This window comes from Colius striatus, chromosome 10 (assembly GCF_028858725.1).
Source record: "Colius striatus isolate bColStr4 chromosome 10, bColStr4.1.hap1, whole genome shotgun sequence".
NCBI lineage: Eukaryota > Metazoa > Chordata > Aves > Coliiformes > Coliidae > Colius > Colius striatus.
The window spans coordinates 14,491,343-14,515,845 of NC_084768.1; the positions used below are offsets into that span (position 1 = coordinate 14,491,343).

Consider the following 24,503-nt stretch of genomic DNA (forward strand, 5'->3'; position numbering starts at 1 on the left):
TGAAAGTAATTCCTTCCTCCAAGTTTTTGATTCTGATAAGAGTTTGGGTAAAAGACAAACTTGTTTATTGTCTGCTCATGTTTATTACTGTTCTAGTGAGAGACAGTTGATTAAAGCAGTAAATTGCTTTCCAGATACAGACGTTACATGGTAGTCTTCAGTGTTCTATAAGAGATTGTTATGTGATCTCAAGCATTAAAACTGGTTGGTGCCTTGTCTTAAAATCCTTCATCTTCTCTCTAGTTCTCTTAATTTTTACTCCTGTCTTATTCCCTAACTCCATTTCCAGCTATCCACAATTATAAAAGTAAATGATTTCAATATGATGCAAAAGTGTAAACAAACCCTTACCCTGCAATTGTTCTAGGCACTGTGAAAGAACAAATAATCATTTTGACAAGCAGACAGGAGACAGGTCAAAGTGATCTGCTGAAAGTCTGCCTTCAAGAAAGGTCAGCAATATAAAGCTGCTTCTCTTCTGCTTCTTTGCTTTCTTTCCTCCTCCCCTCTCTGCTAAACTTCATGGTGACCCAAGAACATTCACAGATATTAAGCTAAAATAATTAGTGACTTTGTTCATAGCAAAACACTTAATTTTTAGGGCAGGTGTTGCAGAAAAATATTTTCTGTATTTTATAAGTAGTGGTATGAGACCCCCTTGCCTTTGCATAATGATGTAAAAATCCGTTGCTTTTGTACAATAAAATACACTCTGGACAATAACTTCTTAGAGATATGCTAATAGGAAGCTTTACTCCAGGATGAACTTTGGACACTGGAATGGGAGAAGACCAATTCACCATTTTTTTTTCTTTTTGCTTCTCACTATTGTAATAGATCCTGTGCTATTAAAACAAGGTACAGGTTTTGAAATAACAATCCAGAGCCCTAAAATATGGCAGGTTGTTTAAAAAAAATATACAAATAATGAAAAATATTTATAGAGATATCTGAATATATTGCATATATATCTTTATGTGAATAATACTTTTAAAACTATTAAGTATCTCCTGTCTCTTCTGAAAATTCATTCATATTCTCAACCTTTTACCCTTCCCCAGGCTATGAAGATTAGACTTTTCTCCCCTCTAATGGCAGCTGGCATCATGCTGCAATTGCTTTCCAGCAGCTGGCCTTTTCTAGCTGGTACATGGGCAGCCTTATCCTGATCTGGGGACAAGGGGCAGCTGGGACACCTACTCTGGCACTCATGGCCTTGTGTGATTCCAGGGGGACTGCAGCAGGAGCTAGGACAGTGAAAAGGCAGGTCCTGCCCAGTGTCCTGGGGATCAGGGTAGTGGCTGGAAGTCCTTCTGTCACTCTGACCAAGGCTGCTACGTGGGGAGTGGAGATGTCAGGGCACACTGATGGCCCAGTGCTGGGCACAAATGCAACAGGGACTTGGTCCATTTCTGCATGTATATGGAGCTGGGTTCCAGGAGACATCATAAACTCACATGAGACCTTAGTATTCTGGTAGCTCTCAACTATACAATTAGATATGTTATTATCTCTCATGCTAACTGGCTTAAACTACCAAGGGTAATTCTAGGACAAGCTAAATTAAAATTTCTTTACGCTGTGTAGACATGACCTTTGACTATTTGATTGCAACTGGCTTTGGATCACGGCCCACAGCCAAAGCTGTGTCGCTAGCATAACATGCAACACTCTCTGCAGAGCCTCCAAGTATAAGCCATCACTCCTCTGATCTAAAATACACATAATTGCAATGAGCTGGGAGATCCTCCAGCATTTCACAGCATGTAGAAGAGATTTATTAGAAAAGATTTTCTGTTTGCAGATCCAGAAATGCACAGAAAGTTAAATTCTTAATTTGTATGAAGCAGCGAAGCTTAACGTACTAAGGGATGAACTCTGGTGTGCATATACCTTCATGGGGACACACCATTTCCAAGTACCACTTTTTAGATCTGTGAGAATAGATTTCTGAAGGAGCTAGAAAAAAACTTATAAAATGGTTGTGGCTTTACAGTTCAGTTTAGTCTAAAACCACGACTATTTAAAAAAGTAATTTGGGCATTCCACGTTCTGTGGCTAGATAAATTTAGGTCCTGCCTTTTACACACAATGTGGTGGCAAATTCTTATGAGTAATTCACGCATACAGTAGAATTAAAGTTCTGAGTTTGTGCAAGAATTGTGACTAAGACTAGTTCAGCAATCAGAGGAACAGGAGAGGCATGTCAGCACCTCAGCTCTAGGTGCAACATGGGCCCGTCTAGATTAGTGAGACTCTACCTCTAGCTCTTCTATGCTGTGCAAGCCAGAGAGCAGCCCATTCTGACTAACGATAGAATAAGTCTGTCAGAGGAGCACTGCAGTTATTAGTGCATCGAATAACATTGAAGCTATCAGCATAAAAAAAAACCCACCAAAAATCTCTCTTAGAAGCAACTGCCCTGTCAACCTCTACATAATCTGATTTATCTGTCAAACGTGCTTTGTAAAAGCATCAACCCATTAATTTCAGCAGGGTCAACTTCACACTCACTGAAAAGCAAATGGGACACAATGAATAGGTTTTGGTCAGGCACAGTACAATATTTATGACCTTTTTCCCCCACTACAGTTATGCTACAAATGCATTTTGTGTGAGTAGGTCTCGTTAGACAAGCAGGCATTTGCAAAACGTTACAAATGCACCAGACTATAATGAGTACACTTCCAGAGAGGATATTCTAGTACCCTCCAGGCCTTGATTGGGCAGCTCATTTAAACATCAGGTTAAATCCTGTTTAAGTGAAGTGCCTTATAGAAGTTTTTCAGCCGTGGTCTTAATGGCTGTGGGAAAAAAAATGACGGCTAATGGAATGAAACCAGTGCTCTTTTTCTTTCCTTTCTCAGCGAACCTTACGAAAATCTAGTCTCTTTCTTTCTTTCTCCCCCCCCCTTATATTTTTCGTACAGCTTTCTGTAGCACCGAGCACACACGCCAGAGCCCCATCCCCTTCGGGCCGGGGTTCCCCCCGGGCTCCCGCCGGGCGGCTCTGCGGGCGCGGGCGGGCCCGGCAGAGGGCACTCGGGCTCCGCCGCGGCTCTCCCCGGCGCGGCCCAGCCCGGCCGAGCAGGCCCCGGGGCAAGGCAAGGCTGGTTGCGAACGCATTTCGTCCCTAGGAGAGCGGCAGGCAGGCGCCTCCAGTGCTTCATTTATTTGCGCGTTCGTGTCGTGCCGGGATGGTCACGCAGCGCTGCCAGGGAAGGTTCAAAGTCTGAGCATTGGTGTTACCACAGCAAACTGGCACAGAAGGAGAGTTCAAACATCACTGTTACCCTCCGGGAGAAAGCTCTGTGTCAAGAGAGGAATATATGTTGCATACTGTAACTCCTATTACTGTTAATAGGAATTATGTGTGTGAATCCCCAGATTCCAGTGTACAAAGATGAGAGTGTCCCCGTAAGCATCTGAAATAGACATTTGAATTAAGCCTGACTGTTGGGAAAAATCAACGCGGTGGCTGTTATTATACATTTGTACTGGCTAGGACTAAGTTTCACCTGAAACAACAGAGCCTGAAGTGTTACTTATTCCAGCAAATCATTTTGTTAGATGTGATAATCAGTTCACAGCATGACTGCAAGGGGCTGCTCAGCTTGATGACAATTCTGGGTCTCATCCAGCTTCAAGCAGCTTCTGAAGCAGCTCCAAAGGCCACAGAGAAAACTCCCAAACCCAGCTCCTCAGCAAGAGATGGCTAGGGCAAGGCTGACTGTCCACAGCCACTTCCCAGGACAACTCTTTCCCAGAGGCAGAGTTATCTGTAATGCCAAGCACACTCCCACCTCAAACTACAAAAGATAGGCAAGGCTCAGCAGAGGTGCTGCTGTTCCCAGCCTCTCCTATTTTGCCAGGTGGATGAGATTTTTTTCTTGTGAGCTAAGTGCTCATAAGACACAGACTGAGGTGGTGGAGGAGCTGCAAAACGGTTCTCCTTGATTTACTGGGCTACTCTGTAGTTTATTTCAGAAATTACGTAACCTAAGGGCATGTCTTCCGTTAGCATTACCTTTGCATTAGGAAGATGCCTTTTGGAGGAGCTTTTGTCTCACATTTATCATCTCAACCTCAGATCAGATTTCATTGCAGGATATCTCTTTTCTCAGGGCTACACATTTTCCTTTGGGGCTGGGAGGAAGGAAACCCTGTCCTCATGTGTCAGCAGCTGTATTGGGTATTCACAGCACTGAGGGAGGGATGCTGTGAGACTAGGGGGGCTTCCTAATAGGGAAACATGTCTAAAGAAGACAAGGTTGTCTCTTCACCCTGCCCTATGTCACGTTCATTACATTGTTATAAAGCCCAGCACCTAAGGGGATGTGAAAGCACAGAGGACAGGTTGTGGAAGGTCTGATCTAGCAATCCCTGCATGGCAGTGGGGATCCACTTTGCAGGGATGTGCATCTTATATGCCACAGGGATGTGACTCTGCTGGGTGTTAGCATGAACATCAGGGCCACTGTCTATAGGGATTACCACAACCACGATGGGAAACACCAGCTCCTCCCACTCTGTCACATTCTCTCCTCTTTCCTGTCTCTTTTTGTATCAGCACCTAATTTCTTCGTTCCCCTGATTAGCCCAGTCCAGAACAGCCATTTGTGCCCTTTAGTCCTGTACAGTTCCAAGGTTAGATTGAAGCAGACCGGCACATAATGCCACCCAAGATTTAAATATCTTTCACAGAGACAGGTAGTAGCTTAATATTTGGAATGTTTCTTTTAATCTATTGAGTTAGAATAGTGCAGGTAATTATTTTTAAACCCCACTCCTACTTTAAGCCTGAGCTTCACTCCATCAAATTCACTTTCAAGTCTTGTAATGAAATAGAAGTATTGCCAGTCCTCATTAAAAACACCACAAAAGCCACAGCATTAGCACTGTGTTCCTTGTAATGATTTGTTTCACTGGTAGATCAAATGGCCTGTTGACAATGGTTGACTGCAACCGACAACCTCTTCTAATAAGATAAAGTTCTACATTTTATTGATTATAAAGCAAATTATTTTTTTGTTCCTTTAAATTTTTTATTGTCTACAAAACAGAGGACTTATGCTTTTGAAACTGCAACCTGCCATGACATTACAATGAATTAGAATCCTAACCTATTCATGCTTCTTTAAAGGCCTAACCCATTTGCCTGCATGACAAGCATGTTGTAAAATGCTCTACATTTGCATACATATTTTCAGGAACGGTAGCCAACTTGAGAAAGGGAAAGGGGCTGAATGGGCAAGAATCCTGGAATTTTAGGAGTCTTGCAATATCTCATCATAAGCTATGAGCTTGAGGCAGACATTTTCGGATAAGGTTCTTAGTTCTTTGTTACACAGGAGGTGAAGTTTTTAATCCCTTCTGGCTCTGAAGATCTATGTTCCTGAACATCCTGGGAATGAAGCTCATATTACCAAGATAAATCTAACACTTTCTAGATCAATATTTAGGGTCAGATCTTATAGAAGCTCAAGGCACATCAAGGAACTCTTTAAAAGCCAACTACTACCATCAAGACTCCCAAATCTGCTCTCAGCATCTCTCTTGTAACCCCAGATATTGCCCTGCCTGACTCTGCCCGTGCTTTAGCGCAGAGCAGATACCTGGGGATCTGTGGTGACACAGTGCCTGAGTTGCACCCAAGCCCTCTGCGTGGCCTCGTTCAAATCTGGAGGCCAGGAAACACTTAAATTAACAGGGCAGAGTGCCTTAAAAACACTGTAGTGTTGACTTCGCTCTCCTAACGTAATGAGAAAGTTTCTTGTCCCTTTCCAGACATATTAGTGTGGATGTGAAAGCTGGAGCACTTGACTTCAATAATAAAGCCATGCAGTTGAGACAGTAGCAAGGAGGAGTCCTGACTTTTGGTCTCTAGACTCAGGGCTATTTCTGGTCTCTTTCTCTTCCTGCTATTTTTCTGCTTATGCCTAACAGCTGGACAATATAGATGGCAGGGGAGTGGTGCAGAAGGGAAGTCTTGGAAAGAGCTGTTAGAGTGCAGGCTTCCACCTCCTGTCTCAGTGCACTTCCAAAGGGGGAGAATGTCAGGCCTCTCATGGCCCCACATTTTTTTTTTCTTTCAGTAGTTGAGATTTGTCTGGAAAACATGCCCTTACTCTGCTGAGTCCCAGCTCATGGGCAGGTGTCTGACAATCATTCCTAATAAGTAAGAGATGTAGGTCTGAATCCTTACAGAGCACATCCTACCCAGATCCACTGCTTCCAGCTACTAGGCACTTTGGTACAAGTAGATCAGTGTCATCATTGTGGTTGGCTGTGAATTAAGAGGAGAAAAAGCAACTCTTGCACTGTTATTAAGCAGATAGATGTAGTCTGTATCTCCCAGAAATGCTGGATCCAGCATATACGATGTCAGTTGCTTTCCTACCAATGACTTCTGTTGAGAGGACAGACTATCCCCATGCACCTCTTTTTTTCAATATTGCTCTTACATATGAGAAAATAGTACAAAAGATCAGGTACCACACCATCTTGAAAAAAAAACCAAAATCAAAAGCAACCATTCTGCACCAAGCTTTTTATCCACATGACCCTTTGTGTTCTCATCTTTAACCTCTTTCAGTACGGAGAAAAGTGCACACATATACACTGAGACACACGTATAGCCCACAGCAGGTGACAAGGAAAGCTCTCTATTAAAAACTCAGTTTTCCAGCTACTTCAGGATAGGAAACTCATGAGCTGCTGCCCACAAAGTAACAAGGCACTACTAACAGATGCTGCTGGCCTGCAACAACTATGGGGCTTTCACTTCACAGGGACCTCTGTCCCCATACGGAGACCAGCTCCCAGTCTGTTGGTCTGGAAAGTGGATCAGAAACATAATTCTTCGAAGTGGCAGAATTTCCACAAATGGTGACTAACTGATTAAACCCATAGTCTGGCACTTCTATACCTTATTCTATTTTAAAATTGGAGTCTGAAGTGGTTTAGTAACTCCACTAGTGATTTCAGTGCCAGGGTTTGTCCTAGGGGGATTGAAAATCTTTGGTTTCCTGTTTGTCAATTGGGTGCTTTCACCAGTGCTCAAGTTAGTCAAAGGGAGAAAAAAAAAATAATAAATTAACTGAGCTTCATAGAAATATTGCATTCTTTCCTAGAATGGAGGCAAACCAAACAGAAATTTAAAGTAAACAGCCTCTACTAGCAGATCTTTTCCCCTTTTTGTTGCATGAATTACAATGCCCTTCAGCCAGAAGAAGGCAGAGAAAGTTCTGCCAAAAGAAATAAGAGTTTTTGGAAAAAGTTTATGCTAAACTTTTGTTTGCTTTGCTGTGCACACACACACAAAACCAACCCGCCAAAAATGAAGACACTCCTTTTCTTTTTCCCATTTACTGCTAGGTAGAAGGAAAATGTATTTCTCTTTAATGGCTGGTATTTGTCTGGCAGAAGTAAACACAAGTTTCCTTGTGTATACTTCATAGTCATGCAACTATGCTCAGTCATTTATCTGGAAGAATATTATGAGAGATAAAGCAGGACTGTCCTCTTCACCTAGAATGTGCAGACCAGTGGAACAAACAAACATGAGCATCTCTGATCATTCCACTGATATAAACAAGCACAAAGCTACAAAGCCAAACAGCATCATTTTATTCTAATAAAATTGCTCAATGAGTCTTTTTCTTCTAAATCCCTGTCCCTTTTGTAATGAAGACAAAAGTTGCAGTCTGTTTTCATTCACACTCCTGTAAATCTGGAATAAACAATAAGAGGGCTAAAAAAGCTCTGTGGTTGGTTAGGACAGAAATTCTGCCTAAAAGGTAAAGCGGTCTCAAAACAATAACCATCACTTTTTGTGAGAAATGTTCCAATTTCTGATCAGTTCTAATGTTTCTGTTTGAAATGGACTCCTTGGTCAGAAGTTAATAAAAGCATGTCATGTGAGAGAAGCAGAATACTTTATAAAACATGTAAGAAAAATACGGTTGTGTCCTTGAAGACTTTATAACAGGCAGAATAAGAAAGAGAAGAAGAGACAGAGGAAGATGAAAAGAGATTTCTAGCAATGTATAAGCAAAGCGGGATAAAGCTGAATAGCAGATGGATTAGTGCAGCATGAGTTTGTTTTTAAAATACATACCTTTTCTGCACTTCCACCCTCTCTGTCAGCCCCACGGCCCTGACCTTTTTCCTCCCCGTTTCAAAAGAGCTGTCCCTTCTTATTTCCCTTCTGACCTGCATTCCTCTCTGCTGGCTGTAATGTGGCGATAAAGGCACGGGTAAACTCAGCCAGCTTGCCTAAGATCAGAAGATATGGAGGGTGATGTTAGCAAATTAACTGATTGGTATGAAACAAAAGGGGAAAAAAAAGTTGTCAGGAAGCTGAGAACTTTTGAACCCATTTAAACAAATAAGTGGCAAAGGAGCAGGCTTGTCCCTCAGAGGAATATCATTTGTATGAGCCAAACCAGAGCTTGGAAGCTACAATCAGATGCAGCCTCCAAGAGCAGCCACTGTTAGGGGAACAGAACTGTTTAAGGAAATGAGTTCCTGCCTTTCAAAAGGCAGGACACAATGGGATGCTCCCTGCTGCCATTTCCACCCTTCTTAGACCTGTACTCACATTGCTCCCTGGGCAAAGAGACAATAAAGCCTCTTTTGTGTGCTCTCTTTATGAATATGCTTTCACTGGCCCCGGGCTGGTAAAGAAAGTGTGCTGTACTGCAGGTAATTGCAGTAAGGCTTTGAGATACACACAGACTCATTTATTTAGTAATATTAACTGTCTTTTCTGCTTTTCCACCAGCACTAATAGGGTTAATACCTTCCTCCTAGCCTCTAGAGCTTTTGCTCTCTGTGGCTCCAGATGGCTTTCAGAAATCTCTAAAGTTTTGCTGCCCTCACTAGTGACAGATGTGGGAGTTGTAATTTGAAGTTTAGGTTCACTAAATGCGATTGTGAAATCGCAGGAACTTGTAGAAGCACTTTTAAACGTGCCAGTGGTACAGATCATAGAAAACATGCTTGCACGTAATGCTGAACAAGAGACTTTATTACAACAACATCACTTTCCTTTCCCCTCTCCACTTTATCTCAGACTTCCAGTGCAGCCTTCCCTGAGAGCCTCCTGCTTGGCTGTGTGCTGCTCTCCTAAAGCAGCAGCCTCCAGTACCTTGCATCTCAGGAGCTCATGTGGTAATGGGCCTGGCAGTGCCTCTTCCTAAGCCGAACCTTGCATGCCTCTCCCATCACCAACAGCACAGCCTGGCCTCCTACTGCAGGTGCTCACTTCCTCACACAGCCAGAGCCATGCACTAATTCTGTACTGGCATCTGCCCTGCTATTTCAGTACATTTATTTCAACTGGGATGTAAAGTAACTTGAACCAGAACCCATCTCAACCCCGGCTTTTGTCACAAAAGTGGACAGATCTTTTACGTTACCTCCATGCAACATGCTTGAGAACCACATTCTGACTATGCTTTCATTACAAATTCCTTTCCTTTCTTCTTGCTTTAGAAACATGGCCACACTCTTGGAGAGGATGTTTGCTTTGGCAACTAGCCTGTAACATTCATCTGCCAAAACTGACAGGTAAAGCCTCTGAGGTCAGCCGACAGTCAGCCTTGGCACTGTACAAGGCCTGAAGAAGGTTCTGTTGCTTCATTGTCATTACATACAGCCCTTCACCAGCAGCTCTTGTACACAGAAGAGACACAGTAGAGCTGCCACTTGGAACATCCTGCATTAGTATTGATTGAATTTTGATCTGGGAGAGGCAGCCCCAAATAGTCATGCAACATGCAATTGTTTCTGAATGGCTTGAAGTAGATAGTATGTAGTAGAGAGAATCTAACTTTTTGGTCATTCAAGTAGCTAAAATGACATTGAATACTTGGAAATACAGCTTACTTTAAAAAAAGTTATGTAACTATTATACAGTATTCGTAAGTACAGAGCATATTTCCGTGCATCCTTTTCAGCACAGACATACAACACATGCAAAGAAGATTATCAAATCCAGAATGATGGTACTTATTTGCAGCTTAGGACATATGTATTCCATGCATACAATATCTTTCCAAAGAAAATAATAGTTTTAATGAAGAAAATCCAGCCAAACACCACCGTTCAAGCCATGTGACAGCATAAGCAGATCTCATAGGCAGATCTTTCCCTTCTCCTCCCTTATTGTAAACTTTTTCCTGCTATTGCTGTAAGAGTGTGCTGTCTAGTTCACCGGCCTGTAATATTTTTAGTCTAGAAAAGTTGCATACAAATCATTCCTTACAAAAGGTAGTGTATAGAATGTAACTGGGAGTTGCTTATGGATTCAATTGATTTGTTTTTTCATTTTTGTTTAGCTTCAGGGGAGACATCCTGTCAAACTGTTACCATTTGATGCTTCTCCCATTTTCCCAATAAACCGTAAATCTGACTGTTTCCTTCTGCCTCCCCTTTAAATACTGCTGCCTCCTCTTCCCCATAACCATTCCTCTTTTCTTTTGTCAAGCTCAGTTATTCAGACAGGAAAGAGTGTCGTTCTCCAGATGATAGCTCTCAACTATCCATTTAATGGCAGAATTTATTCTTTTTGGTTTCCCCCTTCTTTGAGAATTTTCCATAGTTGTGTTAGGAGACAGTCATGCCTTTGTTTTGTAGTATCACCAAGTATCATCATTTTTACCTTATCCCAGTTCTCTGTCTTTCTGCCTCCCTATTGCAGCACTGAGATCCCATACTCACAGCAAAGCCAAATATTGCTCTCCACTCTCCTTAGTTGTGTGATTAGACTGAAAGGCTGGAAGGGGGCTGCAAGTGGGGCTGGGGGTACTGAGTACACCACAGAAGGAATGATATCTTGATAGTCCTCATAAGCACCTTTCAGAGGAGGGTGAATACATCCATCCCTGCTCTGCCCATCCATTTAGTCTGTATGTTACACTACTTCTGAGAACAAGGACTCAAACCCTGAAGTCTTTAATAGTTATATTATAGACATTAGATACTGATCATAACAGAGACAAACCAGAGCAGATCCTAAGAAGGAACATTATCCTTCACTAGGACAAGCACTATAATTTCAGAGAGAGTATACTTACCTTTTTCTCTGCTTCCATGTGACCCACCTGCTCAAGAGTTCTACAAACTACCTCTCCCTTAGCTGGCATCTATACTAAAAGAGTTACAGCTGCTACTAATTTCATTTAGGGCCTAACCCCTTGATGACAGAAGCTATGACTTGTGCATAGGAGTTTAATGAGTCCTAGCTGGGTAGGGCATGGTATTTCTGCAGTTCTCTTAATGCAGCAAGGAACATATTTTCACTGTAAGAAATGTGACCCAATCTTTCATCACTAACACAAATGAGCTGATAGTAACACGGTTAAGGTGGTCATATACAAATGAATCAACAGGAAGGAAAAAACCCATATACATTAAGGAAGGCAGAGATGAAGTCAACAATGGCTCAGGAGTGGCAGGAAAAGCAATTTTAAGTTCACTTGAAAAAAAAAGAAAAAGGCTCATAACATCAGTGAATGAAAACCAGCCAAATGAATTTCACTATTGATAATAAGCAGGAAACCCAGTGCTTGGGATCATGAGTTTATGCAAATCTGTTATTACTGCAAATTGGCATCCTAAGACCAAGATCATACAACACTTGCACATATGCTTAGCTTTATGCACATGAGCAGTCTCATTAACGCCAAAGACTTAGTCGTGCGTAAAACTGAGCAAATGCATGAGTGTTCGTAAGACTGGGATTTAAACACAAGGGATAGAAAACAAATTTACTGTATCATCAACAATTATTTCTGAAACTCATCAGACACCAAAGTGGTGCCAGAAATCTGTTTAATGTAGAAACATTGAAAGAGAGAGAGGAGGAGATTTTGTTGCTGCCTTTAACTCAATCCATTAGGCCTAATAGTGGTGGGCCAAACACAGAAGGAAAACATCCCTGCCCAGATTAACATACAACTGATTATGGCAATTGCAGACATACTGTTTCCCATCACATTTTACCAGATAGACTGTGTTGCCTCTTGAAAACACAGACTTCAACCTTAGTTATTCTGAAGAAGAACTGTTTATAATCAACTTGGATTTGACTAAATTATTCAGCAGTGTCTCACAAAAGTCTTACAAAATTAATTTAAATGGTTTTAGGTTTATGTGGATTCAAATCTGAACGCAGCATTTATATAATAGTTACTATAAATACAAAGGCTTACATTGGAGGGAGGTGCCTGTTGCACTGTAATGAAGACTGATGGCCAGTCTTAGAGCTAGTTTTAATTAGAATATTCAGCAATGCCTCAGAAAACAGAAAAGCTCCCTTATGTTATGAAACCTGAAGAAAAGATGCTATTTCCTTGGGAATCCAAAAGAATAAATACAGTAAAATTTGTGTACTTACCAGCAAGATAAGAAAAAACAAGGTTACAACTCCTGTAGAAGTTACAACAACAGCTGTAGAAGCAAAGCTTCTGCCAAATTTAAAGGCATAGCCCTGGAAGAGGAATTCTGGGAAACATGGAACCCTGCATTGGAAAGATGTAAAAATAAAGCCTCTACAAGAAACAAAATCTTGTTATCATAAACAGAACTGGTCAAAAGTTGTGTTTATGTTTCACGATTCTTTCTGTATGGGTTAAAAGTTTTTTTCTTTGTTCTGGCCATTACATTCTCAGCAGTCAGTTTTACTGATACTTTTTGTTGTGTGGGTTTTTTTTGTCATACTTTCTGTTCTTTTCACCCAGTAGGATTGCTGCTGTCAATTTTGCTGTGTAACAGTTGATGGAATTATGGTATTTTCTGTTAGTCACATCTTGCATCTTGTTTCAAAGCAGCAGTTCCTAGACCTCTGAGTCCCATGTGTAGCTGTATTTCTGACTCCTGGTGAAGTCTGGATATTACAACGACTCTTGGCTCTCTGTAGGGTTTGATCATGAGGGTTGTCATGGAGATGACAGAGTCTGAAAAAGGCAGTATGGTCTTTCACGTGGCTGCAGTCTATATGTATAGGCTGCCCACAGGAATGGCCATGAAAGCTGAGCTGGCAGGGAGCCAGGCAACTTGTGAAAATGCTTTAGCACATTTGCACTTAACATTTTGGTTGTGGAGTATTGGTGCATTGATGACCAGCTGTTTCCATGTCTACATCCATCTTAAAGGCTTAATTGATATAAAAATAGCTTTGGAGGATGACTTTGAGAGGTAACATCTTCCCTTCTGTAATCTCACAGCACAGTAATGCTGTGTGTCTTGAATGTATAAGAACAAAATGAAAAGAGTAACACAGGCTGGAGCAGGCTGTTGGCTGGGAGCTCTCCTTCCATTAGCTCTTTTCCCAAAGGAAAGATTTAACTTCATGGGTTAAGATTTGACTTTTTAATCTCAACTATACAGGTTTCAAAGAAGAGTGTAGGACTTCTCCTGTAACTAACTGGTATCTGGCAAAAATGTGATTCTGAACGGGGCTTTAAGGGACTATCATGATAAAAATATAAAAAGTGGTATTACTGGGGAGTGCTGGAGGAAGCAGCTGGAGGAATCAGTCCTTCAAATATTTGTTTCTTCTGCTTAATGTCACCATGTGCAACATTGCTTTATATGGCTGGTCAGTAAGATGCATGAGTGTGCAAATTCCTGGCTTCAGAGCACCACCATGTTCTGAGTTGAAGGGCTGTGACAACTGGAAAGTGGAGGAAAGTCTGAAATAAATTTGAATTAATGTATTTATGTAGTACTTACGGTGTTTTTGATGCCTACCTGTTTCATTCCAGTAGGTGAAGAGTGCAGATGATCTATTCATCAGCACAGCTCTGGCAGACTGAACCTTCCAAAGGATGTGATGATAATTAACTCCTAAAAGTTGTGGTTTCTTTGAAATATGCTTCCAATTCTTTGAGGAAATTATTATTTCAGAATAAACTGGTCTTAATCCAGATCTTATTTATTATATTCTAAAGCATACCTTGAAATGCAACACTGAACACAAATTTCTCTTTGATTAGCTTAATGGAAACAATTTCTCTCTTCAGCAAGCATTTGCTTTCAGAGTGAAACCTTAATATTTTACTTTTTATCTGTCTTGTCAATCATTGTTTTGTTTTTTTTTTTCCCCTGTTGGCCTCACCTGGAGATCTCATTCCTCTCAAAAGCATGTAGTCTGGAAAGATGCTGAACAAAGTTTTTATTTTTCAAATCAGTCACCTAGTTACTGGTTGATCTGAGATATGTGTGACACAAATTTATATTTTGAAAAACAGTTTATTCAGCTGATGCATGGCACTTTGAGTGCAAGTTTGCTTAATGAAATAATAACAAATGTCCACTTGTTATTTTTCTGATTTGTTATTTTGTATCCTAGGTTCATAGAACAGTCCAGGCTGTAAGGGACTCCAGAAAGTCATCTCATCCACTTTCCTGTTCAAAGCAAGGTCAGGTGTGAGATCAGGTTTCTAAGTGCTTTATCCAAGATTAAAAACCTCTAAAGATTTTAATGCAACTGCACAACCTATCTGGGCAACCATTTCCAGTGTTGACTAGCCTCACAATGAAAAGGTTTTTCTTCATATATTTTTGAAACCTCTGTTTATGTCTGCTGTCTTTCCTCATGTCTCTCTGCTGGACTGAGGTTTGTGTTACTATGGACTGCAACAAATAAACCCTTTTATTTCTTGTCAGTATTTCTGTATGGGTTAGGGAGGACAATTATAATGTCCTTCAAGTTCTAAGGTAATAAATCTAAACATTTTTTTTCCTGCTCCTTATGTGCTGTATTAAAAGATGAAAATTCATCCTTGCATGTAAGGAAAACAGAGTTTCAATGAAGATCTGACCCAGGGACCAGACAGCATAGTTTTCCTATAAAAGAAGTTATTTCATTAAAAATACTATTGTAAGATAAACACTTTATTCTATATTTTCTTTCTCAGGAACTTTTTCAGTCTCACTGAGCATGCTGAATTCATTATATAGTTACTAGAGATGCTTCTTTGTCCAGACAGACTTACTACAGGTTACATTTCTGCAGGAGATTAAAAATGATTTATTAGTAGATATCTTTCTAAAAATATACTTTTGGGTAATATATATCTGCATCTTTCCAAACCTGGAAGAACGTATACAACAGCAAAGGAAATACAGCAAATAATTAAGGGCAAATAATATATAACCATAAGAACTTTTGCTGTATTTATTGAAATAGAAGTGAAACGTGGAAATGTGATAGCTAAGCACTTCAGTTTACTCACGTATATTACATTCAGAGGACCAACAGAAATAATGTTTTTGGTTTTTTTTCAGAAAAAAGCATTCCTTTTGTGGTTTCTAATATTTTGACAGAGACATGTAATACACTTAATGAAGCATGTCACTGCGGTGCATACAATGAAAGCCTTGTGTATATGGAAAAAAGATATAAACCAAACAAATTTGACCCCCAAAAAGGTTTCCTTTAATATAAATAAAATCAAAGTAGTGCTTTATTTTAACAGACAACACAACAGGGGGATTTATTAACAACTACATATTTACAGTGGTACACTGGTAAAAATACTGGGCTTCATCTGAGATCCTAGACACTTCCTGAGAAGGCAATGTGGATTGAGGTTTGCTCAGCATTAAACATAAGATGGGTTCTTAAAGAGTGAAATTAAAGCATACTTTAGAAGTGAGATGGCAAGATGGAACTACTAGGGTATCATATTTATGATCTGATCTAGCAAAATTTGCACCTCAAGTACTCTCTTTGATTTCTGTAATCTCTGTATGCTCCTAAGCTTAAATGCAGGATAAGTGTTTCAAAACAGGAGACTTGGAGGAAGACAACTGCTTCACTCAAAGATGCTATGAGAAAATATAACTACTGTAATTACAATTTATGTGGTATGGACACACATGACCTTGAATTTAAACCCATATTCTTCTTCATGGGTGATTTTTACCACTTTTACCACTCCTACAGGGTCTGGATTCCAAATATCTCTATCAAATGAGCAACTTGTGAAAGCATCTTCTTCCCACAGCCTCCAAAATCATAGTGCCAGTTTAACAGATCTCAGTCTTTTTGGCAATTAAATAAAACAAGAACCAGATCTTTTTCAAAGTATTCACAAAATAATATTTCATTTATAAAATGGCTGTCCCACCATTCTTGTATCAGATCTGACCTCAGCTCTTTAGATCTAAACACTTCATTAAAAGTTATAAAAATAAAGAATTGATTAATATACAAATATATATTTCAGAGTGATAAGAGAATAATATTAAACAAATTCCTTTTTTTAATCTACTTTAAATTAAAATAAATGTTTTCAAAAGTCTGGTCTGAAGCAGATCTTTATCTATTAACTCTTTAATGGAACCCATTCCCTGCAGATGGCCACATACAACTTAATGTGAGAAGCTCATTACTATAAAAAGACAATGAACGTGCTTCCAGTAACAAAGCAACTAATAAAATCCAATGTGCCAGTTGATTTTTCGTATCTTGCTTTCAGGAAATGCAGTTATTTCTAATATTACAAGCAAAACCTAAGTCATGAAAAGTCTTGAGCTTCTTTAGAAATGTGCTTCTTTCCCTGGTCTTCATTAATATTTGTTTTGCAATAATCCAGGTTGTTTTGTATACTGTTTGTATACAGCATAATATAAATGTTCTGCATGAATGCACATGTATGTACAAAACCAGTCCGTAATTCAGTTAAGAGATCTGCCTGTTCACTGGATCATTTCATACTTTCACCATACCATATTTTTCTGTAATATCCGTAATAACATCATCTAGGTTGCTCCCTTCTTCCACTGAGATGCTTTATGCATGTTTTCCTTCCATTTATCTCAAGCAGCCGAAACAGCAAGGAACGTTTTTGAACAACCTGTAATACTCCTCCTGAATCTGAAATAAAAATATTGAATTCAAATACAAAATAGATTTATTAATAGGTTGATATGTCTTTAAACTAATTTTATACTGTTCCTGTCACTAAATGTGTTTAGATAGGGTTGCTTTTCACTTTAGGACAGAATACTGAAGAAAATATCATCTCAGAATAGTGTGGGTGAACCCCGCTGCTGACTGGAAAGACTGAAAGTCAATTTTATTGCACACATTGCATTATTTCCAGGTTGATGGCACTACAACCAGTTTTACAGTTTTAGAAAACAGTTTTCTGTTTCATACATTGGTTTTAAAACTGAGAGGAAATATGTGAGATGGTAAAAACTTTACAGAGGTTCTGTCTCCACCAAAGGCAATAGCAAAATTTCCTCCTTTGTTCTGATTAAACATTTGCATCACAGCTTCACTTCAGGGCTGGGCAGTAGCCTGTGTAGGTACATGAGATTGCCTCAGTTGCTTCACATAAGGAATGAGACACTTACCTTCCTAGACAACACACAAAGAAATATGAAGATGAACATCCCCTGGAATGCATTGAAGATTGTAAAAAGATATGCAGTAACCACGGATCCCTGGACGACGTGGAGGACCCCAAAGATCCAGGTAGCCCCAAGAAGGAACAGGAGAGCAAGAGCACCTCGGGCACAGGATCTATACAGGGAGGAAACATTGTGAACAACATACAGGTTTGTACTGTTTTCCTTCCTTCAGTGCTTTGGGGGGTGATTGCTGCCTAGGCAATTTTTTCACAGCTGCACAGGCCTGAGAAGTGCAAACGCATGGGCTGCTCTTTAGGGTGTGCTGTAGCACTGTGGCACGAATAAGCTCACATAATCACTGCAGACAAGCAAAGGAGTAAAACTGGAGGGCCTTAAAACACTGGCTTCTTTAATCTTCAGATACATTTTCTCTGGTGTACTGCAGCACCATATGATTTGATTTAAATCTACTGTTAGTGTAATTCCCCAAGGAAAAACATATGTCTGTTATGAAGCATTCCCCCACATTTCCTCCTCCCCCTTATCTTTCTCAAAAAATAACCCAGAAAAATGTACAGTATGCTCTTAGGTCAGTACATATGCATGACATCAAAGGGTTTCCAGGCTGCCTCTCAGGTTCATTGCAGAAGATGGTGCCAGTTGTAAACCTAGATTTTCTTTCATTATTCTTTTTTTTCTTTTAATTGTTTTTAGAACACAAATACTCTCAAATAGTTCCTGGGTCAACATATTGATGCTTCAGAATTATAGGAACTGATTGGTTATGATTTTTTTTTTCTCCCGACATGATGTAGAGCTCTGTTCACAGGCTTGAGGAAATGACAACATGTTGTCTTGGAAATGAAGCCACTGATTACTTTCTTATTCATTCTAAGCCCAGTCATTGCAGGACTTCTTTTGAACAACAGACGTTTTTAGCACCGTTCCTCTGAAAATGAATAATTTTCAAATTCATTAAAACCAGCTCACCACATGAAGCTACGAAGGGTGAGGAATAAGAGAAAGTCATCAATCAAACAATTGCTAAATCCTAACTATAAATTTAGTGCAATACATTGAAACTGCAGGAGTGTTCCTAAGCAACACAAACAGTAAGTTGTTTTCAATGTTCCCTGTAGTACACTTCAGCTTTTCCTGCACAAACGGTTTTCAAGGTCCCTATAAATCAGTTTTAAAGAGAGTGAGTTGATGGAAAAATCATAGCAGCATGCAAAGTAAAAATCCTGGAGAGAGTCCCCCCCTTCCCCCCAACACCAAGGAAGCATAGTGTCCTGCTGTAGACTTTTTACAAATAGCATGAATGTCTTGATTCTCTTATCACTGAATTACTCATTACTTCAAAGCAAAAATTTTGGTCCCAATTCAGGCATAAGTTTTGAAATCTGGTTTGGCTTGCATAGAGGTTATGGAAAGCATCTTTCTTTTGAGGAAGGCTATGAGATCTGGGACTATTCAGCCGGGAGGAGACTGAGGGGGGACCTCATTAATACTTATAAGTATTTGAAAGGTGCATGTCAAGGGGAAGGGGCAATGCTTTTTTCTATAGTGTCCAGTGATAGGACAAGGGGTAATGGATATAAGTTGGAAAACAAAAAGTTCCACTTAAGGAAAAACTTCTTTACTGTGAGGGTGAGGGAGCCCTGGCACAGGCTGCCCAGGGAGGGTGTGGAGTCTCCTTCTCTGGAGATTTTCAAAACCTGCCTGTATGTGTTCCTGTGTGACTTGATCTAGGTGGACCCGCTTGAGCAATGGGATTGGACTAGATGATATTTAGAGATCCCTTCCAACCCCTACCATTCTGTGATTCTGTGAAAGTACTTAAAGAAAAAGGACAATTTCTCTATAAATCTTCCAGAAGATTAAAATGTTCTTTTTGAATACTCACTTTCATCTCTGGTTGTATTTAAACTCATAGAAGGTAGAGCTTGTATCAAATAGCAGACTTACCTTATATTTTCATAACAACTAACTTCTGGCTTTAACATTGCAGTGTGTCGAAATACTTTATAAATAATCACTCCAAAAGCCAACAAATTAACCTGGGGGGAGTGAAGAAAGGAACTTTAGTTCAAACCAGGATGCTTTTGAATTTCAGTAACTGTTACACATTTAAAAGAAACAAGTCAGGTAATGTTTCTATATATTTGAAACTCACAGGATCCAGTGCCGGGAGGGGAAAAAAACACTCTTTTCAGATACACTTCTATTAAAAAAATATGAGCCCTGTAATAAACATTGATCAAACAGGGCTGTAACTCTACCTTATCTCAACAGAATCACTAACAACAGTCTGCAAATGTTTATTGATTTTATTGGTAAATCTCTTCAATTTCCTGATGAGATTTTTTTTTTTTTTTTTTGGTAAGAAGCGATGTTTAAGAAGAAGAGAAAATAAAGAGAAACAAAGAGGAAAAAGGAAAAAAAGGAAAGTAAAGAGAAAAGAAATTGAGAAAACCAAAAAAGCCTTTCCATGGATTTTCTATTGTCCAATATGGTGTAGATCTTGATAAAATGTATGTCTTTTGTTGCTGAGTAACATTAACAACATCATATGTTCTGAGGTCTTTGGGGTATGAAAACTTTCAAGTGGCACAAAAAAACTTCGAGGTTTACACAAAGACTTTTTTAAAAAATGAACTTTGGCTGAAAGACTCCTTGCTGCGTGTTCTCTCTTAGACTTTATGTTTGTTTCATAGGTGAATTAATTTCAACCTGTGTTGTTTTTTTTCCCCCCGTCTTCTTTATAGTAGCATCACTTTATTTCAGTTTGAAACAGAAAAAAGAAACCAAAAAAAGCAGTTTGCAAACGATGCTCAATTATGGTTCTGAACCTCTGTTTGCTCGGCTAGGCTTCACTGATCTTTCATTTGAATATCTGTTAACATTCCTTTAACAATGTGGGATTTTTTTTCTCTTTTTTTAAAAAAAAAAAAAAAATCTTATTTTGCTTCACAGCATTTAACATCAGAATCTATTAAAAAATTAGTAAATGAACCAAATTTTAGCTGGTTGTCATCCAGATACTATTTCTAGATCCTTGTTTCTCCAGAAAGACTGGATGGTTTTCCTCCCTACTTCCTTTTCTCGAAAAAAAATATTCCTCCTCTTCTATAGGAGCACAACATCCTTTTAAAAAGAATCACTTTCATTTGTTAACACTTGTTATGTATGTCCTTAGAATATTTTTGTTGTACCAAGGGGAGAGTATCTGATATTAAATGCAGGACCTGCTTTAATTAGCTGCACGCTTATACTTTAATACAGCATAATGTATTTACAATTTGATAAGATGGGAGATAGAGCTGATTAGCAGTTTAGGGAATTAGTCCTTCACTGAATACCTTGTAGTTGCACTGATAATGAGAGTTATTCTGAAGCTCCTAATATTTAAAATTATAATCTATAATATCTCTGAAACCAGCCATTTTTCAAAGTTAATTATAAGTCAGTCAGCAGTTGTGGGTAAGTATATGCAGACTTACTTTTTTTCTTATATTTGTTGGTGAATAATATATTGACTAACTTACTGCACACACTGTAATCTGCACAACTCACCTAATGTGTACTTAATCTGAAAAAGGTAGGGTGAAATGTGATCAAAGTACCACAAGCCCAGTGAATACATGCCATGACTTCTTCAGAAACTATCAAGACTGCAGCACAAGCCACACAATCAAACTTCCTCTCTGCCAGCCTGTCATCAAGATCACTAATGTCAAGCAAAGCTTTCCTATTGCCATTAATGGGTTCTGTAAAGAGCTCTATGAGCTAACACCCCCTATCCTTTGGCCACATAAACCAGCTGCTGGAGAACTGGAGAGATTTTGCTGAGCAAGGATGGGGCGGGCAACAGGCAGATGTGGGGCCTCACAGCAGCAGATTCCATTTCTTTTTGTCCCAGTGGGGCTTCTTTACACAAATACTATTTACACTGTCTGTTGCACAGGATAATAGGATTTGGCCCTCTGCATTAAAGTAATACCCATTAACTATGATCTTTTCATTCATCAATCCATTCTAATGGGAATAATCTTTATGTATCGTGGGAACGGGAGAGGTTAACACCGGTTTCTCAGAGTCAGCTGCCAGAACACAATTATTGTACAATACGTCTCAGGTAGCCTCACAGGAGGTAGTGTTACAGGGTAATGAGGGCGAGCTTAACTTCTGAAATACTTGGTCGTTTTCAAGATTTATTAGCGTCTTTAGCTGTTTTTTTGCTCCATTTTGAAACACTCCATTAATAAAAAATATCTATAGCAAAATGCATAGACCGCCTTCACTCAATGTGCAGTGTTTCAAAACAGTAGCTTTTAGGCAATGCAACCATAATTCATTTTTTTCTTTTCAACCAAAGTTAGAGACCTCTGGAACTGCATTTTGTCCTTTGTGGAACAAAATAAGTAACAACAAAGAAGTTGTAACTGTCCTGTGACACAAAAATGCAGCAAAACTTGAGGGTAAACAGCAACATTAACTCATGAGTAAATCCAGGAAAAAAAATAGCTAATGTTAATAATGTGTTTAGCGTGGCCTTTAGAGAAAACTGCTAATCCAACAGGTATCCTAAAAACATATTCTGCTTCAACTTGATAGTCTGCATGTTCTTTACTGTGAACACACCAGTAGTTTTGGCTATTACTGGGAAATATAAAAAGTTCACGTTGGACAGTTAGACTAAGAATACTAAGTTGGACTGAGTAGGATTAAAGGGCAAACAGCCCTTTAATATATTAAATATTTTATATATAACTTATATAACCCAAAAAGCCATGCATAGTTCAACAAATGAGATGGGAAGTCAATTCACCCAAAATGCCTGGCCAAAAATACAACTGCTTAAGTCATTTGAATTAGTATCCCAAACTGAACTTCGAATGAGCAGAAATTGAGGTAGTTGGCTGTTAAGAGTAATTCTATGTATAAGCAGGCACAAAGAATTCTGGATCCCCAGATCTTCCAGCTAGAACAAAATGAGGGCCTTCTGGATGAGAGACACTGAAACATCTAAAAAGGCTTCACCTGCTACACACAGCCAAATATTGTGGTTTATACTTACTTTGGTAGTAATCGTGTGTTTTCATTTTTGTAATTAAAGCACAATCTTCAAATCTTATTGAATAAACCTTCAATGACATTATAATTAAGGCTGCCTTAAGGTGACAGGCAAGGTGAATGAGAATGAAATGGGAAACATAAGGTACGCTATCTGAGGAGAGACAGCAAGCTGGAGCAGAGCAAGATGTGCAGGCAGCTGTGAAACCAGACTCAGGACAGGCTTTGCAGAGGCATGGAACGGGCCAGCTTGGGGACTGCTCTGCCACACATCGGCTTTGGGGAGAAGTTCCCTGTATAATGAGCAGAGCTACTCAGCAGCTTTGGGCAAACCCATAGCGTAAACAGCTGTGGCATGAACACAGTTTTATCAAGTGAATAACAACATTACAGTGTTAACATGGTAAGTTCTTGTGCCTTTGTTTTCAGTGTTATTACATGTCTGAGCAGTCAGAGAAAGTGTTGTGTGTCCTGAGGGGGGCTTCTTGACAGCTCTGATAGGCTAAAGGGGAATTGTATTGCTTCCAAGCCCAGAACTAAATTATTATTATTATTTTTTTAAAAGTTTTAAATTTTTATTTAAAAAAACATCCCAAACTGCTATTGGGCAAACAGTACACTCTGTTCTTACTATTTCACAAAGGAAACCTCTGTCTTTCTCCCTCAAAACCCAGTTCTGTGAGGTGCCGATCATTCTCAGCCCTCCCTCTCCCTGAGAAGCAGTGTGAATCAGGTTTCACTCAGCATGCTCAGGTGCACTACAGGACTAATTTTAATAATTAATCTATTCCTTTTTTTTTTTTTTAAGTGGTTAATCAAAGACAAGGGCTGATATAGGAACAGCCTCCACTCATAGCATCTTCAGGGAATCATTTCTCCCTAAAGATATTTGAAAAAGTATTTTTAGCCTTCTTAAATTCTAGAAACGTTGTATATTTATGAATAAAAGGTAGGAAGCTTAAAATATATTTATGTGAAACAGACATTAAATAAAGGCAATTATTAGGATCCTATGAAATCAAGCTTCTGTAGATATGGGCAACTACAATTTATGTATCTGTATAACCCAGGATAATCCCCAGGGAGTCACAAATCTGGATGAGCTAGGTTTTATTGTACACCCGTGGCTGAGTTGAAAGGGAGGATGGTAAGCGTTTGGTATATCTCTCTTAGGGAGATCACCTGTGTGTGAGGTCATGAGGATTTAGGACTTTGGAATGACTTCTAGCCCTACTAAAGCAATGGCAGAACTCCTGTTAAATCCTATTGCCTCCAGTGTTGTCAAGCCTTTACCTCTACATATTATAGAGTGTGGCAATCAGAAGGAATTCATGGGCAACTGCACACTGCAGTTGCCCTTGTGTGTATCATGGACGTACACTGAGGTATAGAGCAGAATAGTGAATTTTTCTTGCAGTTATGCTTTGGAGATCTCCATGGTACGGTTCCCATGTTCACAACTGTGATGTTGGTGGGTAAGATACAGCAGGCATACAAGGAAGAGTTCAGAGCTGTCTGGTCTGGTACAGTTCTTAGGATCAGATCTGATGCATAGCATCAGTCTGGATAATTTCCTCTTGTAAAAGGAGAAGAAAAGCAATTGCAAATTCAAAGAAATTTCCTGGTGTTTTCCTAATCATCTTGTCAACAATAATGAGGTTTTGCAGAAGGAATTTTCCTGGGGAGCTCTATTTAATCAATCACGTGTATTTTAGGATAGAATGGCAAAAACTGTGTGTGGTGTTAACCTACCTCCATCTAGAGCTAGGAGAGTTCTGTAAATCTGTTTGCAGCTTTGCATTCATCGCTCTGTCTCAATACTGCCATGGCTAACTGAATATGGTACTTCTGTGTAAGCAGAAGGAGAACTGTTGGACAGTGGGCATGGGTAGAGCAAGGTACAGCTGCTTTGACTTCTACTAGTACTTCTGGGACCACCACAGCAGAATTTCACCCATCCTCAGTTTGTAAAGAAAATTAGATTGAGTTGTATGTATGTGATGTATGTAAATCATATATGTATATATGTATGTAAATAATTATATTTACTTGGT

At 39.4% G+C, this 24,503-nt stretch overlaps 2 protein-coding genes across 10 annotated transcripts in view; both read right to left on the minus strand.

Moving 5' to 3' along the window:
- The window catches only part of LOC104563858 (vitellogenin-1-like), a 78,672-nt gene extending 65,851 nt beyond the window's left edge, over positions 1–12,821 (minus strand). The window contains exons 1-2 of the mRNA XM_062004345.1: positions 12,727–12,821; positions 12,404–12,456 (exon numbers count right to left, since the gene is read on the minus strand). Coding sequence (XP_061860329.1) covers positions 12,404–12,456; positions 12,727–12,821 — 148 coding nt within the window. The remainder of the gene's footprint in view (positions 1–12,403; positions 12,457–12,726) is intronic.
- Positions 12,822–15,425: 2,604 nt separating this feature from the next.
- Positions 15,426–24,503, minus strand: part of ADGRL4 (adhesion G protein-coupled receptor L4) — a 264,165-nt gene continuing 255,087 nt past the window's right edge. For all 9 annotated transcript variants that reach the window (XM_062004023.1, XM_062004022.1, XM_062004025.1 and 6 more), the window contains 3 exons: positions 19,342–19,433; positions 17,377–17,545; positions 15,426–16,891 (listed from right to left, as the gene is read on the minus strand). In XM_062004023.1, coding sequence (XP_061860007.1) covers positions 16,829–16,891; positions 17,377–17,545; positions 19,342–19,433 — 324 coding nt within the window. In that variant the 3' untranslated portion in view covers positions 15,426–16,828. The remainder of the gene's footprint in view (positions 16,892–17,376; positions 17,546–19,341; positions 19,434–24,503) is intronic.